This window comes from Thamnophis elegans, chromosome 1, assembly GCF_009769535.1.
Source record: "Thamnophis elegans isolate rThaEle1 chromosome 1, rThaEle1.pri, whole genome shotgun sequence".
Taxonomy (NCBI): Eukaryota; Metazoa; Chordata; class Lepidosauria; order Squamata; family Colubridae; genus Thamnophis; species Thamnophis elegans.
In genome coordinates, this window is record NC_045541.1 from 159,596,732 (window position 1) to 159,612,949 (window position 16,218).

The 16,218-nt window shown below is 39.9% G+C and overlaps 1 protein-coding gene across 3 annotated transcripts in view; it reads left to right on the forward strand.

The window, feature by feature from the left end:
* The window catches only part of NIN (ninein), a 130,038-nt gene that overhangs the window by 91,046 nt on the left and 22,774 nt on the right, over positions 1 to 16,218 (forward strand). For all 3 annotated transcript variants that reach the window (XM_032236754.1, XM_032236772.1, XM_032236763.1), the window contains exons 15-21: positions 791 to 912; positions 5,036 to 5,547; positions 9,152 to 11,197; positions 12,708 to 12,777; positions 15,110 to 15,325; positions 15,602 to 15,715; positions 15,909 to 16,031. In XM_032236754.1, the coding sequence (XP_032092645.1) occupies positions 791 to 912; positions 5,036 to 5,547; positions 9,152 to 11,197; positions 12,708 to 12,777; positions 15,110 to 15,325; positions 15,602 to 15,715; positions 15,909 to 16,031 (3,203 nt within the window). The remainder of the gene's footprint in view (positions 1 to 790; positions 913 to 5,035; positions 5,548 to 9,151; positions 11,198 to 12,707; positions 12,778 to 15,109; positions 15,326 to 15,601; positions 15,716 to 15,908; positions 16,032 to 16,218) is intronic.

Genomic DNA, 16,218 nt, shown 5'->3' on the forward strand with positions numbered 1-16,218 from the left:
GAGAGGGGGCCAAAGCCATCTGATAGTTATGTGCTGCCTCCAGAGTCTGACATCAGCGAGGCAGAAGAACAGTGGGAGCCTGTTCCCAGTGTGTGCATGTGCAGAGCTGCCCGAAGGCAAGAACAATTAAGAAAACAGGGTCAACTCGGGAGTAAGGCTTGGAGATGATTGGCCCCTCCCATAAGATATAAAAGAGGAGCAAACGGGACTTGAGCCAGTGCATGAAGTAATTCATTCATGTGGTCTGTTGAAGCTCTGAGAAGTTCTGTTAGACTCTGTGCTAAGTTTGGCCTTGCGAAACTAATGGGCAATTAGGTCTCTGGCAGCATTTCAAGGGAGATAAGGTGGGTGCTTATCAACATTCTCCTGAAAGACTGTGGCAACTCAAGCAGACGTCTGTCAGAATCTTCACAGACTGTTTGTGAAGCCTTGCAGGCTGTGAATGACCATAATACACATAAATAAAAGAGGGTTTGGGGGACTAAGATTGTAATTTATGCTTTCTCAGCAAGCCTAGGTCAGAACAGTACCAACACTTCAGGTAAAAGTTAAAGCAAGTGAGCAAATCCCTAAGAGTGTGAGTCTGGGGAGGTCAGGGCAGTATACGCAAAAGTTGTTGGATCTAAGGATTAAGCAGATTAAGCTAACAAGACTGTCAAGTGCCTTGATTGGTGCTGCTGAGGGCAGTTTTCTAATACTTAGTAATGTTTTAATATTTACGTCTATGTGATCCATCATTGGCTAGTTGTCCAAAAGGCTTTCATTTCTTTTTTGCTACCCTGTATTTTAGAGCCTGCTCCTGAAGACTGCAGCCGTCTAAACATGAGCATAGAAGCCGAAATAATTATTGAACAACTAAAGGATCAGCTGCACCAGGATATCTACAACTTGCAGCTGGAGCTTGAAAACACAGTAAGTTGTCCCCACTTTAGCATAAGGCTGAAGTGCTTGCATCAGAGATTGTTATTATATTTTCCCAGGATCTGTTTTTATTTAATTAAAATCTGTTGTTTTCATCATCTAAAGTTTTCTTTTGGACAATTACATTTTTGGCTTTCTGGAGCTTCTGGTTGATTAGTGGTGAGCTAAGGAGTATCCAAATGAATGAAAATATCTGCAGCTAAGACTGGACTAATGAATAGACATAACTTCTTTAAATAAGGAGAAAATAGAGTATAGCATTAGCAATAGCACTTTGACTTATATACTGCTTCCCAGTGCTTTACAGCCATGTCTAAGTGGTTCACAGAGTCAGCATACTGCCCCCAACAATCTGAGTCCTCATTTTATGACATCGGAAGAATGGAAGGCTGAGTCAACCTTTAGCTGGTAAGACTCAAACTGCCAAACTGCTGGCAGATGGCAGTCAGCAGAAGTAGCCTGCTGTACTGCATTCTAACCACTATGCCACCATGGCTCACTTGTGCTCTGGATAGCTGCCACTAATAAAGAAACTACAAGGCAGTGGTTTGAACACCAAGAGATAAAGGGAAATTTCATGCTCTCAACTCCGACACTGGGTTTGTTAATTCATTTTCTAACCATTTTCTGAAATTGCCTATTCAACTATCATAAGGACACTAGAGATTTTCAAAATAGCAAGTTTGAGAAGAAATCTGGTGAGTTTACCTTCATTTTTGAATAAAAGAAAAAAATAATCAGTTTAAGAACTTAAAAAATTAGAAGTTTATACAAACAGCTAAATTCAAAACTGATTTAAGCAAGTTGTAAAATAATTAAAGGGCCAGACAGATTTGGAACAATAGAAAATTGGGAGTTTGGCTACAAGATTTTGGAAATAATTGTAGAAATGAACAGCACATTTGTGGGAACCAACTTGTTTAGTCTACATTAAGTCAAAACAGCAACATGAGACTTTATGATTTTGGAAACTGAACACTAGAGGGGACTAAAAATTCCCAGTAGAAAATGGGGGGGAAATGAAAAAGTGTCTTTCATCAGCACTAAAACATGAAAAATAATAGAAAATGCTTTGATATTTGAAATGCTTCAGCAGGTTTTTGAAGAGTGGAGTAAAAAAATAGACACCTCAGTCTCAGCAACGATGTATACATCTATGACTAGATTATGTCTAAAGATATTAAGAAAGAAATTACTGGTGTGAAAGAGAAATTGTGGGAGGATATACAAGATAAGGAGATGAAAGAAAGTTTCATCTCTGCCTGATGTAGAAATATCAGAATAGAAAACAAATGGCAGAAGTAGTGGAAAATTTTAAAAAAGGACTAGAAAACAACTAAAGTGGAAGTACAAATGACAAACAAATAAATTGACCTAGATAAGAAGGTTTATGTCTTGAAGAAATCTTCAAAATGGGAAAGAGAAAGGACAAAATTAAGATTGTTTGACCAAAGTTAAAATAAGACATGTTGGTATAAATTGGGCATCCTTTATAGACTTTTTGCTAACACTAGAACTGAAATGTTTATGGTTTTGTATATGGGTTATAGGACAAATTAATGTAATGTTGTGGGGGTGAGATATTATTACGTTTGTGCTTGTAATGAAGATCAGAAGCTTCAGAGAACTGATGATGGTTTCATGGATCACCAGATAAGACTATCCTTTGCAGACCTCTAAATTAAACTTAAGACTCATGGTGCACAATGATTAAAATGCAGTTTTACAGACTAATACTGCCAACTGCTAGCAGTTCGATTCTCACCAGCTCAAGCTTGGCTCAGCCTTCCATCCTTCCGAGGTCAGTAAAATGAGGACCCAGATTGTTGAGAGCAACATGCTGATCCTGTAAACCACTTAGAGAGGGCTTTAAAGCACAATGAAGCAGTATATAAGTCTAAGTACTATTGCTATTGCTATTAGGAGATTCATCAGCAGAGAACTTATTATTGAAGATAGGCTGTTCATAAAGTAGCTCTTGGGAGACAAAAGTATAGAGTACTTATTTCCTGCTCTCTCGGGCATCTTTGTTCCTCATGGACACAATCACCACAAAAGGAAACTCTGTTAGAACAATTACGAAGGCTTATTGAATGAAAGTTTGAATACAGTTATCTCCTTAATAGATTTTTCAGTTCCAGCACAGCTAATTAGAGATACACACCAATCAGTATGATTTTCCCAACTAAAATAAGAGGTTAGCTAAATTACTAATCAATAGTTACAAAAAGTTGTCATTTAGTTCCTTGATTCCTGAAAGAGTTTTCAAGAAAAATAATGAGAGGAGTAAACAGGCGAAATGCACCAAGCAAAATAGTATGCTACAGTATAAAATGGAAATGCTTTGCATAGTACATGCAACCACTGCATTCTTCTTACAGAGCTCCTTTGTCAGGGTTCCAAATAACACTCCCAACAAAAGAAGACTCCGAGGCCTGAAGTTCCTCAAAGTTCCATTTTATTAGAGATGCCATATTGGCACATCTGGAAAAACCTGAATCTGAAAGCTTCCAGGTTTTCCCCACCCAAAAAAAAGTCCAAGCACCTACACAGCACCCACATGTATCACATGATCCAATCAGGAACCTTCTACCACCCTCCAGGCCTTTCGCATAGCCCTTAAAACCTGGCTGTTCCGACAGGCCTGGGGCTAAAGACTTGCAGCCCCACTCCGAATGGTATGATTGTTGTGTTTTTTAGCTGTGTATGGTCTTTTGTTTTGTAATTTTGTTTGTTTTGTTCCCTTCCCTTGAATTGTGAGCCGCCCTGAGTCCCCTCAGGGAAAAGGGCGGCATACAAATAAAGTAAATTCAAATTCAAAAAAAAAAATTCAATTCAATTCCAAAACAACAAATGCCTCCCCGCCTCCCCATCGCAGCTGCAGAGCCAGAGGACATTGACTTTCTGAGAAAGAATGTTATTATGGCTATATACCACCCACACTCTCTATAAAGCCCCCTCCTATACCTGGCACATAATTGTTCTAACATCCTGTTATTTAGCCATGCACCTATCCATTCAGATGGACTCAGTGGTGGGTTGCAGGCTGTACGCCCACCCGCCCACCCGAGCTCCTTACCAGTCTTTTAAGTCTTTGGCGCTTCCGCGCACACGCACAGCATGTACAGCGCCTGTGCAACGCTCTGCTGAGGAGCTGGGGCATCATGGAGGTAGTAAGATGCATGCGCGCGCTGCGCACATCCATGTGGATGACGCCAGGCCCATTCTAACCATAGCGGTTGGAACGGGATCCGGAATCCACCACTGGATGGACTGTATGAGTTTTATAAGACTATAGAATCATCCTAATAGTTCATTGTCCATCATGGTCATTAGCAGAGGTCAATGCTGGGCAAACGTACAAAGAGGTTTTATTCTGTTCATGCTGAGGATTTCTCTGATTCCCTGGGTTTCTGCATCTTCAAGTATTCTTCTAATGATAGCTGGCATTAGCAGCTTCCAAGCAGCAATTGAAAATTTATGAACCTTTTATAAAAGTTATGCTGGCTGGACATATTGAGAACTATACTGTCAGGGTTCCAAGTAACACCCCCAATGAAATAATACTCCAAGGATCAAAGTTCCACTTTATTGGAGATTTCATATTGGCACATCTGGGAAAACTTGAATCTGAAAGCTTCCAGGTTTTCCCCACCCAAATAAAAGTCCAAGCCCATGTCTGTCACTTGGCCCAATCAGACACTGTACCAACTGGAGATGCCTCCCAGTCACACCCCTCCAGGTGCAGGGCAAGATGTCCTTGACTCTCTGAGAAAGGAGTGTTATTATGACTATATATCTCCCATACGCCATATAATCCCCCCTCCCATTTCCCCACAGCATTAAAAGTGGCAGGCCTGAAGGCCCAATGGAAAAGATGGCTTCCAGACCTGACAGGCTTCCTGCACACCTGGAGGGTATCAGATTGGGAAAGTCTGCCTTTTTCCAGGTTGGGGAAATCTGCCCTCTTTTGAACAGATTTTAAACGGTTACGAGTGGTGGAGGCCACGTTCATTTTCGGTTATATCTGCTATTGAACCAAACTGGAATTGTTTGTGCAGTGCTTCCATTGAGTTGTGCAGAAATGCTAATCATAATCTTTCCCTTCACTTAGGTATGCCATTATGAAAAGCAGCTTGAGGAGACTAAGGCCAACTATGAGGAGGGGCAAGAGAACCTCCAGGAGAAGTACTGTCAGGAGAGACAATTGTTAGAAGAACAAGTTGGGTGTCTGCAAGTCCAGGTTTCCGAGCTTCAGGGACAGCTGGCAAGCTTGAGGCAGGCCAACTCCCAGCAGAATGTTGAAGGGAACAGTTTCCAGATGTGCATGGATGAGAAGGCCAGCTTGATAGAATGCCTGAAGATCGATCACGAGCGGGAGCTCCAAACCAGACTGAAAGAAGCAGAAGAAAACTTTAGTCATGAGAAGGAAGAGTTGATTCAGTCTAAAGCCTGGTTGGAAGAAAGAATGAGAACTTTAGCACAGGCCATCCAAGAAGAAAAAATGGAGCTAGAAAATGGCTTCCATGAGAAGTTGCAAAGAGTGATGGAGAAGCATGCGCTGGAGATGGAGCAGCTACAACAAGAGCTACTAAGAGAGCATCAGCGAGAGCTCCAGGAACAAAAGTAAGTAGCTTTTTTTTTTTTAACAACAGCATAGAATTTACCTTGAATTTACCATTTTATCTTAGGAACTCTTGACAACTGCAGTTCTGGGGTAAGCATTGGGTAGCTTAAGTTCTCTAATGGGAGCCAAATCATATCCTTGCTAATGAGTGAAATGCAGAACCTTTTGGAAGATTTCTGAGTTAGGATTTAGAAAAATCCAGTAGGGGAAAGCAAGAAAAACCGTAATTGTATTTATATCTGATAAATTATTTTTATTTATTTATTTTATTCATCAAATTTTGTTAACTGCCCATCTCCTTCACAGAGTGTTTCTGGGCAGTGCACAAATAAAATATCAAAACATTTAAAAAATCAGTATAATTATCTTTCAAGAGTATATAATTGTATCTGCATTAGTTATATTGATATGTTGCTTTGTATATTTTGTGGGGTGCATTGAATTACATATACATCTACATATATATTGAATTGTGATAAAGCATATTTTAAACAGTTTATTCAATATATCATTATAACAAATCACTATTTTTGCACGTAGTTTTGAAGTATAGGGACGTGGTGGCTCAGTGGCTAAGAGGCTGAGCTTGTCCATCAGAAAGTTCGGCAGTTCAGCAGTTCGAATCCCTAGCGCTGCGTAATGGAGTGAGCTCCCGTTACTTGTCCCAGCTTCTGTCAAGCTAGCAGTTCAAAAGCATGTAAAAAATGCAAGTAGAAAAATAGGGACCACCTTTGGTGGGAAGGTAACAGCGTTCTGTGTGCCTTCGGGATTTAGTCATGCCGGCCACATGACCATGGAGACTTCTTCAGATAGCGGTGGCTCTTCAGCTTTGAAACATAGATGAGCACCACCCCCTAGCGTTGGGAACAACTAGCACATATTTGTGAGGGGAACCTTTACCTTTAGTTTTGAAGTGTTTCCTGTCTTGAGCGATAAAAATTTTTTGTTTGTTTTTAAATGGGGCATTTCCACCTCCAAAAACGAGCTTTGAATCTAAACCTATACATCCCTGGGATAATAACACGATCTTAGTGAGATACCTTTTATTGTTCCAACTTCTACTGACAAAATTGGTTGTGAACAATTGAATGACATTTTCCATCCGTGTGAAAGGATCTGTAGTTTCCCATCACGTGCAGCATATATTAATATTTTAAAGGGACCGCTAGTTTCTTTTAAATACTACTAATTTTCCATTAATATTTTATCCGAAACTGAGAACCATACTCACATCAATATCCCTTGCTTGGACATTATTACTTACAGTTATTACAACTGGTACAATATTCTAGTCACTGTCAAAGATTAGATATCAGCTCAGAAGACAGACCTTCTTAATAAAGGGGGAAAAGTAATAAATTGGGTTTTGAGACTGGCTACACATGAAGGTATTATAGATACCCCGAATGTGCTCTCAATGCTTTAAAACAGGCTGATATTATTATTATTATTATTATTATTATTAGTAGTAGTAGTAGTAGTAGTAGTAGTAGTAAGAGCAACTAAGAAAATAAGTCTTGACTTATGGTAGTGGTACAATACTGCTTTGTTTAATCATCAGATGTTGGTGCCTCTGTTCAGTTTGATCTGTATAAATAGAGTATCTCATGGACTGTATACCCTGATTGTTTGCTCTGCCATATAAATGGCAGAAATCCCCAAGCAAGGGTGAATGGATCCAAATGATGATATTTGACAATATTTGTCAAGCCTTTGATGCCTCTAAATCTGTATCACATCCCCAGCATCCACCTTCTTTTCTTTGCAGAATGAAAGGAAAGTCCTAAGTCAGCAGGCCTTTGACTTGGGAGTTTAGCCTTGTTTTCTCAAGATTACAGTATTTCCTTTGGTCTTGTTGCCTGCATTGATAACTGAATGGGGGCAAGTGAACCTTAACTGTGAACGTAGTTAATAAGCCTTTCAATACATGCAGTCTTGATTTTGGGATTCTTGACTTGGGAGGGTCTTAAAGATCATAGTCTATAGGAGACTCGAGGCCTCTGGTGCAATAGACTGAAAGTCAGGACCAGTGACATTATAGGGGCATGAAATGGCTTACAGCAGGGCTGTCAAACTCGTGGGCTTGATGAGTTATGCGTTGGCCACACCAGCGCCCAGTTTAGCAAAAGGAGAAAAAGTGATACATCATGCGATGCCACCATGACACTGCAAGTTTGATGCCCCTGGCTTACAGCAAGCAAAGAAGACTTTCGTGGCCAGAGACCACAATTAACCTACTGGGGCAACACCTTATAGTCATCTTATATATAGACACTTGCAAAGCAGTTGCCTTTGAAGAATACTTAGCAGCTGCAACTGGGCCAGAATACAACATCCATGGCAGTTATAAACACACCTTGGCATAATTCCAGGTACAATTCAAGGGGTTGTCTATGATCTATGAAACCCTTCATGGCATAGAACCTGACAGAAGAACCACCTTTCTCCTGTTGCTTCTGCCTGACTGGTAAACTCTGCCAAAGGAGCCGTGCTCCAGGGGTCCATCCTTAAAACCCATTCCATGTGATGTGACTTCGGCAGCATGCCTTCTCTGTTGCGGCACCTACCCTCTGGATCAGAGGTTTTCAAACTTGGCAACTTTAAGACTTGTGGACTTCAACTCCCAGAATTCTCCAGCTGGCTGGAGAATTCTGGGAGTTGAAGTCCACAAGTCTTAAAGTGCCAAGTTTGGGGAGCCCTGCTCTGGATCCTATCTAAAAATTGAATTGCTCCAATCCTGCTGTCCTCCAACAAGCCTTAAAAACCTGGATCTAATCAAGCACTTAATTAGGAGCATGTTCCTTGGGGAATTTTTACTCATTGTTTGTTATTTTAGTCCCTAATTTATTGCTTTGTATTATTTTTATATTGTATTGAATGTGGCTCTTTTGTGTGCCACCCATAATTATTTTCAGGCAGGTTGGCCATTAATCTCAGCAAAGAATGAATAAAGAAATAAACCGTACAGACAATTTTGGCAATTGGATGGGACTCTTGGTCTTATACATATCTGGGGCTTCAGGATGCTCATCCTTTGTTTCTAGCATCTCTTACTTCTGGTTTTACTGGTCCAATAAATCTGGCTGGCCCTTTTTGTGAGTCACAAATTGAGTATGCATTTCAGCAATTCTAAACATCAGTAATATATAAATATGAAAAAAACCTAAGAAGACAAAAATCTTTTTTTCTTTTTGGATTGTTTTCAGGCTATTTAGGAGATCATTGTACTCTAAACTGATAATCTGTTCATTCAAATGTATTTTACCCCTTAGATTATAATTTATTATATTAAATAGAGTATCCTGTATTAGGAAAATCTATAGTTATTTTGCTAGGTCATTATTCTTAACCTGTAACCTGATTCAACATGAGTGCATTTTTAAAAGGAAAAAGAAAAATAAGAAGGGAACAGGAATTAATCAGACTAGGATTAAAAATAAAAAATACCAGGCTAAAAATTACAGATGGCCATTGTTGCAATTTGTGGCTAAAACTGCATTCCAAGTCTAAGACAACTAAAAACCAGTACAGTAGGTGGTCTTACAATCCTTTGTCCCTGAATGTGTAGAGATTTCAGTAATGTATTGTGTTGACCACATTTAGGATAAAAATGGAAAATGAGTATAATGGAAGAATGTTTCAGAGAGAGGAATGGTTCACCGCTGAACAACAAACACTTGCAAGAAAGTATGAGGAAACCATAAATAAAGTTGAGGAGCAGCATCAGCAAGAATTGCTTAAGCTCTCCAGGCTGCAATTAGATGAGAAATCCCAATGGAAATCTGAAAGAAATGAAATTCTCCAGGAAGGCATTGAGGACCAAGCAAAATGGAAAGAAAAGCTGGAGAAAGAGAAAGCCATCTCTTCATTACTGGAACAAGACAAGAGCCTTCTAGAGACAAATTACAAGGAGCATGTGAACTTGTTGATCTTGGAGAAAAAGCAACTTCAACAAGAAGTTCAGGACCTGAAAAAGCAAGAAAAGGAATTGCGTGAGAAACTTCTGAAGATTCAATCCAGCCATGAGATGGAGCTAAGGAAAGGAGGAGAAATGCCAACATCAGAGGAAGAACAAAGGCAACTTAGCAAAAAGCTCGGAAGACTGGAAACAGAATTTGCACACGAACAAGAAGAACAGAATTCTAAGACTTTGGAGTATTGGAAGCAAGAGATGCCCAGCAGAGCAACAGAAGAAAAAAATGAATTGAAGTCAAAGATCTCCGTGCTTGGAAATAAAATAGAATGTCTACAGCAGGAATTGCAATGTCAGTCGAAATTGCAAAGCAATCTTGTTTCTTTAAACAAGGATGAAGAAGCAGAAAGAAGCAGTTTTCTGGAATCCGTCAAGCACCGGGACTCTGGAAAGGAGATAAATGTTCTTTCAAAAGAAGAAATAGTTCAACATCCAGGAGAAGAAAATAGTGTAGGAACTACCTCTTTGATGGATGACTCTTTGAAAGAACCAGAAAGAGAATCAACCCCAAACCCTGGATTCATCCCATTAATTCCAGAAATATTTGTAGATGCTCAGCTCCTAAGTGTGACTGACAATGATAGCAGCCAAGTTGCAACAGAAGATGGAATGAAAAAATTAGACCGGATTGCAATTCCAAACATGACAAATGGAGGGACAACAGTTGAAGAAACCATGGAGACTTCTTCACATGTCTTGCAGAAGGACTATGAAGAAATTTTGGCAGAGAATGAAGCCCTTAAGCTGCGACAGAATCAGCTTCTGGAGAGGATCGTTCTGCTAGAAACTGAATGCAATCAAGCAACTCATGCTCGACAAGACATGGCTTCACAGGTTCAGAAGGAGCTTGAGGAGATCCTTAAAACTATCCCCCAGCCTAATGTGTTGCCGTGTGGAAGTGATGAGAAGGGGGGAAGTTTGCATTGGGAAAAATTGCCTACTGGCAGTGCAACAAAAAACCAAATGCTCTTCGCTGAAGCTTTGGATACTGATTTAAGTGTTGAGGAAATAAGTGCCTATTCTCTTTTATTTGAAGCAGAGCATGAAGAAGAAGTTAGAACTGACAAGGGAGCCCTCCATGGTGTAGTGTCGGAATTTTGGGATATGGATATGGTGGAAGACGCAGACTCCAGAATAGGACCTAAATTTTACCAATTTCCAGAAGAACTCAAACTGGAAAACCAAGCCCTAAAAACAGAGATAATCAAATTGCTAGAACGTAACAATAAATTGGAGGGATGCATGCCAATATTTATAAGCCTGCAGTCCAGGCTAGATGAAACCAACCAAGACTGCTTCACACTTAAGGAGGAGAAAGAGCAACTGCTACAGAAAGTGAAAGGCCTAGAAAAGAAACAGGACCAGTTGGTGATGGAAAATGCCAACCTGCAGACTTCCAAGCTGATTTTGCAAAGCCAGCTTGGCAAATTAGATGAGCTCATGCTGACTCGGCAATCCCAGAAGATGGGACGGCTGGGCCGTTGTGAGAATGTCACCAAAGATGCCGAAATGGACAGGAAAGGGCTCCATGAGCTGAACAGGAAGCTCAAAGAGAAAATAGCAGTGCTCCTGAAGCAGAAAGGCACCCATACTCAGGAGAAAGAGAGTCTGAATGCTGTTCTTCATGGTTTGCAGAGCACCTACAATGAGCAGCTCCAGAAGATTGAGTTTTTGAGGTAATGTGGAATCCTTCCATGGTCTAAATCCTGCCACTTGGCTCTGCTTTTTGGAACTAACTACCTAATACTTCATTGTCCACCTCGCATGACTTGGATTAACATATAGATTAATTTTGCCTAGAAGACAAAGGCTGTGTGATTTCTAACATGAATTAATAACACTTCATAGAGATTTGAAGAATAAATAACCGTATAACTTTTATGGAGTATTAGACAGCTGAATTGTTTAGACGGCAGGCTTATGTATTGGGAGCTGTGCAAATTGCATGAGGCAATCATTTTTTTGTCTACTGCTTAGCTTAATTCTTTTATATATCCGCATTTCAATAACACCTGTTGTATCATTCCTTCTCTTCTTCCTTGTCTTAATTCCTTGTTTTTAAATGATCATAATTCTGATTACCATTACCACATTTAATGTATTTTGATTCAACATAATTTCATTGTACTATAAAGTTATTTTGTTTGCTAACAATATAGTAAGAAAAACATATTTGCAGGTTGATGGCCTGCATCATAAAATAATATCAGAGCAGAATTTCCTACAAGTTGATGACTTTATAGACATGATAATGGTGGTCTTTCAGGCAATAATATGACAGTGGTTTGCTACAGAACATTTCAACTTCCCACTCTGGTCTAGAGATCTGGAATTTCCTAGTGGTCTCCCACTCAGCTACTAATAAAGTTTAGAAGCTTGGCTCTTTAAAATCATCTAAGATTAACTAGAGGATGCTACTTGCCACAAGCATAAATAATATGCATTTCAACAAACTAATTAAGGCTGAAATAGTTCGAAGAATCTTGAGTATCCTAAAGACTATATTTTTGCATCCCAGATGTGAGCATCTTAGAGAGGAAAATACTGCCAGGAAGGATGAGATTGCCTTATTAAATGAAAGAATCATCTCCAATATATAACCTAATACAGGTAGTCCTCAACTTACAACAGTTCATTTAGCAACCTTTTGAAGTTACAATGGCATTGAAAAAAGTGACTTATGACCATTGTTCACACTTATGATTATTACAACATCCCCATTACCTTTGGATGCTTGGCAGCTGGTTCATATTGATGATGGATGCAATCTCCCAGGGTCATGTGATCACCTTTTGCAACCTTCTCACAAGCAAAGTCAATGGGGAAGCCAGATTCTCTTAACAACTGTGCTACTAACTTAACAGCTCCAGTGATTCACTTCACAAATGTGACAAGAAAAGTAATAAACTGGAGCAAAACTCAACTTAAATTTCTCGCTTAGCAACATAAATGTGGGGCTCAATTGTGGTCATAAGTCGAGGACTACTTGTACTTAAAACAATCTTTCAGCTGTTGTGAGATGCTTTGATAGTTTATATTCACCCACATAAGCAGCAACCTTCCCCTTTCACCTTCCAAAATATTTAGACAGCTTCCCATTCAGCCCCAAAGTATCCAGATGGACCTACCTGAGAGAAAATTGCCATACTGTTGAATGTGATGGTTCTATGTACTGTGCATTTTTAGGCAAAAAACAGAGACCGTGCTGAAGGAGAAAATGGCCATGCAGAAGATAGCTGAAAGCTTGAAGAAGCAGGTAGGATTTTCTACATTTAGGCAATCTTTGTTGGCCAAAAAACCCTGAATTCAGATGAATTGTAAAACTGATTGTAATTTTATAGGTCCCTTCCCAGTTTTCATCCCTTTATCTGTAATTTTACATTAATATTTTAATTTATTTTTACCTAAATTCTATCATGATGTTCCATTTATATTTCTATTTGGTTGCAGTAAAATCAAATCTAAAAAGCACACACAGATAACTGATTCAGCTGGGTTCATTAGCTTCTTTATATACCTAAGAATAGATGAATAAATGTACAATACCAACAGGTGGTTCTTCCAAGTAAACACAAGGCAGGAGAGTTACAGGCAAACACAAGCAGTTAGCTTCATTTCAGCAGACAAGCCCAGACAGACTGCTTGCTTACTTCTTAAAGCAGCTTAAGTTTCTGTTTCTCTGCACAGACTCAGGTCAGTTTAAGCTCCCATTGGCTGACTTAGTTGTTGTGCCTATTCATTGGTTGACCTTGTTTCCATGTTTCTCCCAGTCATGAATTTTATTTTAGCGTGACTGTTATATTATTAATTTTATACTGGTCTATGAAGGAGATAAAATACAGATTTTGAATCAAAGGTGATTGAGAAAGGGGATTAATGACTATAAAATTCACTGATTGCAAAGTGCTAATATGATCAAATATGAACTTTACTTCCAATCTAATATGCAGATTGGAACTTGGCTATTCCCCGGCTTTATGCTTGGTCATCATAAGATAGGATTCATGAGTTAAATCTTCTCTTTTCAAAGTGCACTTTAAAAAAAGTTTTTTTCTGGTCAATGTTATATCGTAGTCCATCTCAAAGAGACTCTGGGCAGAAAGCAAGAATCGGCAAGAATAGTAAATAAAAACAAAAAAATGTGTAACATAAATTTAAGCCTTATTAATAAATATCATAAACATGAAAATATAAACCACAGGAAGAGGAGGAAAAAACTAGCCACGTCAACAATGGAGCCATCTGAGCAGGTTACATGGGAGCCTCAGACTTGGGCTAAGACTTGAGGGCTTTGGGGAATATCAAAACAGGGATGGAACTAGTCTAATTTCAGGGGGTGGGGAATGTTCCATAAGGCAGTTGCCATGACAGAAAAAGGCACATCTTCTGGAGCCCATCAAATGAAGATCCTTGGCTGATGTTACTCACAACCTGCCTACTTTGCTATACCTACTGGGACAGGCTAATGTAATCTGGAGAGGCAGTCCCTCTGATAACTCAGTCCCATGCCATAAAGGACTTGAAAGGTTAAAACCACCACTTTGATTTGGATCCAGAAGCAAACTGGTAACTAATGCAACTTGCAGAGCAGAGGTGTATCATGTGTTGTTCTAGGAGAGTGATGGCTATTCTTTTTTTGGATCGTGTGCCAAAAAAGTGGAGGGAGCGCAGCAATAGCAATAGCAATAGCAGATTTTTATATACCGCTTCATAGGGCTTTCAGCCCTCTCTAAGCGGTTTACAGAGTCAGCATATTGCCCCCAACAACAATCTGGGTCCTCATTTTACCCACCTCGGAAGGATGGAAGGCTGAGTCAACCCTGAGCCGGTGAGATTTGAACCGCTGAACTGCTGATCTAGCAGTCAGCCTGCAGTGCTGCATTTAACCACTGCGCCACCTCAGCAGGGTCGTGGGTGGGCATACCCATATCCATAATGCTATGTGCGCAACCCACCCTCCCCCCCACCGCTTTTGGTGCATGAGGGACTCGTTTTTTTTCCCTCCCCAGGCTCCAGAGGCTTTCTAGGAGCCTGGGAGAGCGAAAACAGCCTCCCACACACCCACAGAGGCCCTCTGGAGCCTTCAGGGAAGTCTCCAGAGGGCAAAAAATGCCCTTAAAAGAAGGCCGAAGTTAACTGGCCAGCGCACACATGTGTGCCAGAGCTGACAGGGCAACACCTCATGTGCCCCAACAAATGGCTCCCGTGTGCCACAGGTTCAGCATCATGGTTCCAGGAGCACACATAGCTTTTTATATGCCGGCTTTTTACTGCATGAATCCTAGAGGTCCAGGACAAAGAAAGGTAAAATAAAATTCTGTTCATTGGGAGAATATTAGATTTGTGTTAAAGTGATAAACAGTAATCTCAACTACTTACAATCAATGCTGGCTTTTTCAAGAGAGTACAGTATGGCCCAACTCTCCTCATATCCTGAAACCAATTATGGTTGACTAAAGAGTAACCTTCATTCCCTTCTCCATTGGAATTATTTTGCAAAAGGAAAGAGGCTTGAAAAGAATGATTTCCTTTGTCCAAGGAAATTTTTCTTACTATTGATTTTTGTTGGATCCTTGTTTCCTAATCAGGTATCTGAACTGAAAGCCAGGAATCAGCAATTAGAATTGGAAAATGCTGAACTTGGCCATCGAAACTCTCCAAATCGAGCAGATGTACAAGATTCTAAACAACAGCTTATGAAAACATTTCGGCAAAAGGAAAAGGAGGCTAGGAAATACATGTCAGAAGAATGGGAAAGAGAGAATTCCCAGCTCAAAGAAGAATTGGAGACCTCTAAAATTCAGGTACAAGAGGCTGCAGTGAGTATTAGAACCAAAGTGAGATGCCAGATTCAGATCTTAGTTTGAGCGTCATCATTGACCTCCCACCCCCTTCCTCTTAATATTTTGAGAATAATAATACCTGCCAACATTATCATCATTGTCATTATTATTACTATTTCAATGTGTAGCGTCCTTAACAATTCTTAAGCTGCAAATTAACAATTTTTTGAGGCTTTCTGAAAAGGGTATTTGCCTCTACTTTCAAATTTAATTTAAATGTCTTCAATTGACTTCCAGTCCTCATCATTGGTCTCATCCTTGGAAATGGAGCTAGCTCAGCTCAGAATTCAGGTTCATGGTCTGGAGCAGGAGAACCATTTCCTCAAAGAAGAACTGGAGAATGTAAAACAGGTAATGGTGGGCAGAATGCCTTTCTTCCCAAAGGGAATGGATATCTGTTTCTAGGAATCTGTTAGTTTATGAATGTCATCCCTGAATTGTATACTCCATTTAGCTGCACACATTTCATAGACATTATTGAGAAATTCTTGAATGCAGTTTAAACATACTCACCTCAACAATTAAAACAGAGATTTTTCCATAGCTACCCAGTTGCCTGGATCTCTCTGAGCTGGGGAATGAGATTTCTAGTGTCATCATGAAAAATGAGAAGCTACTGAAAGAGAAAGAAGCCCTCAGTGAAGAACTGAACCGGTACATGGAGAAGGTGAGGGTGAGGAATGGAATTTACATCATGATGCCCATTTCCCACTTGGCCTTTCTTGGTTCCCTTTTGTAGATGTCTGTGCTTTAGTCTTTTCATTAAGATGTTGCAGAGCACTGATAGTTCGGCAACTCAAGGGGTTCACAAACATAATTAGATCCAATTACTTTGGTATTGAGACTGCTGAGCC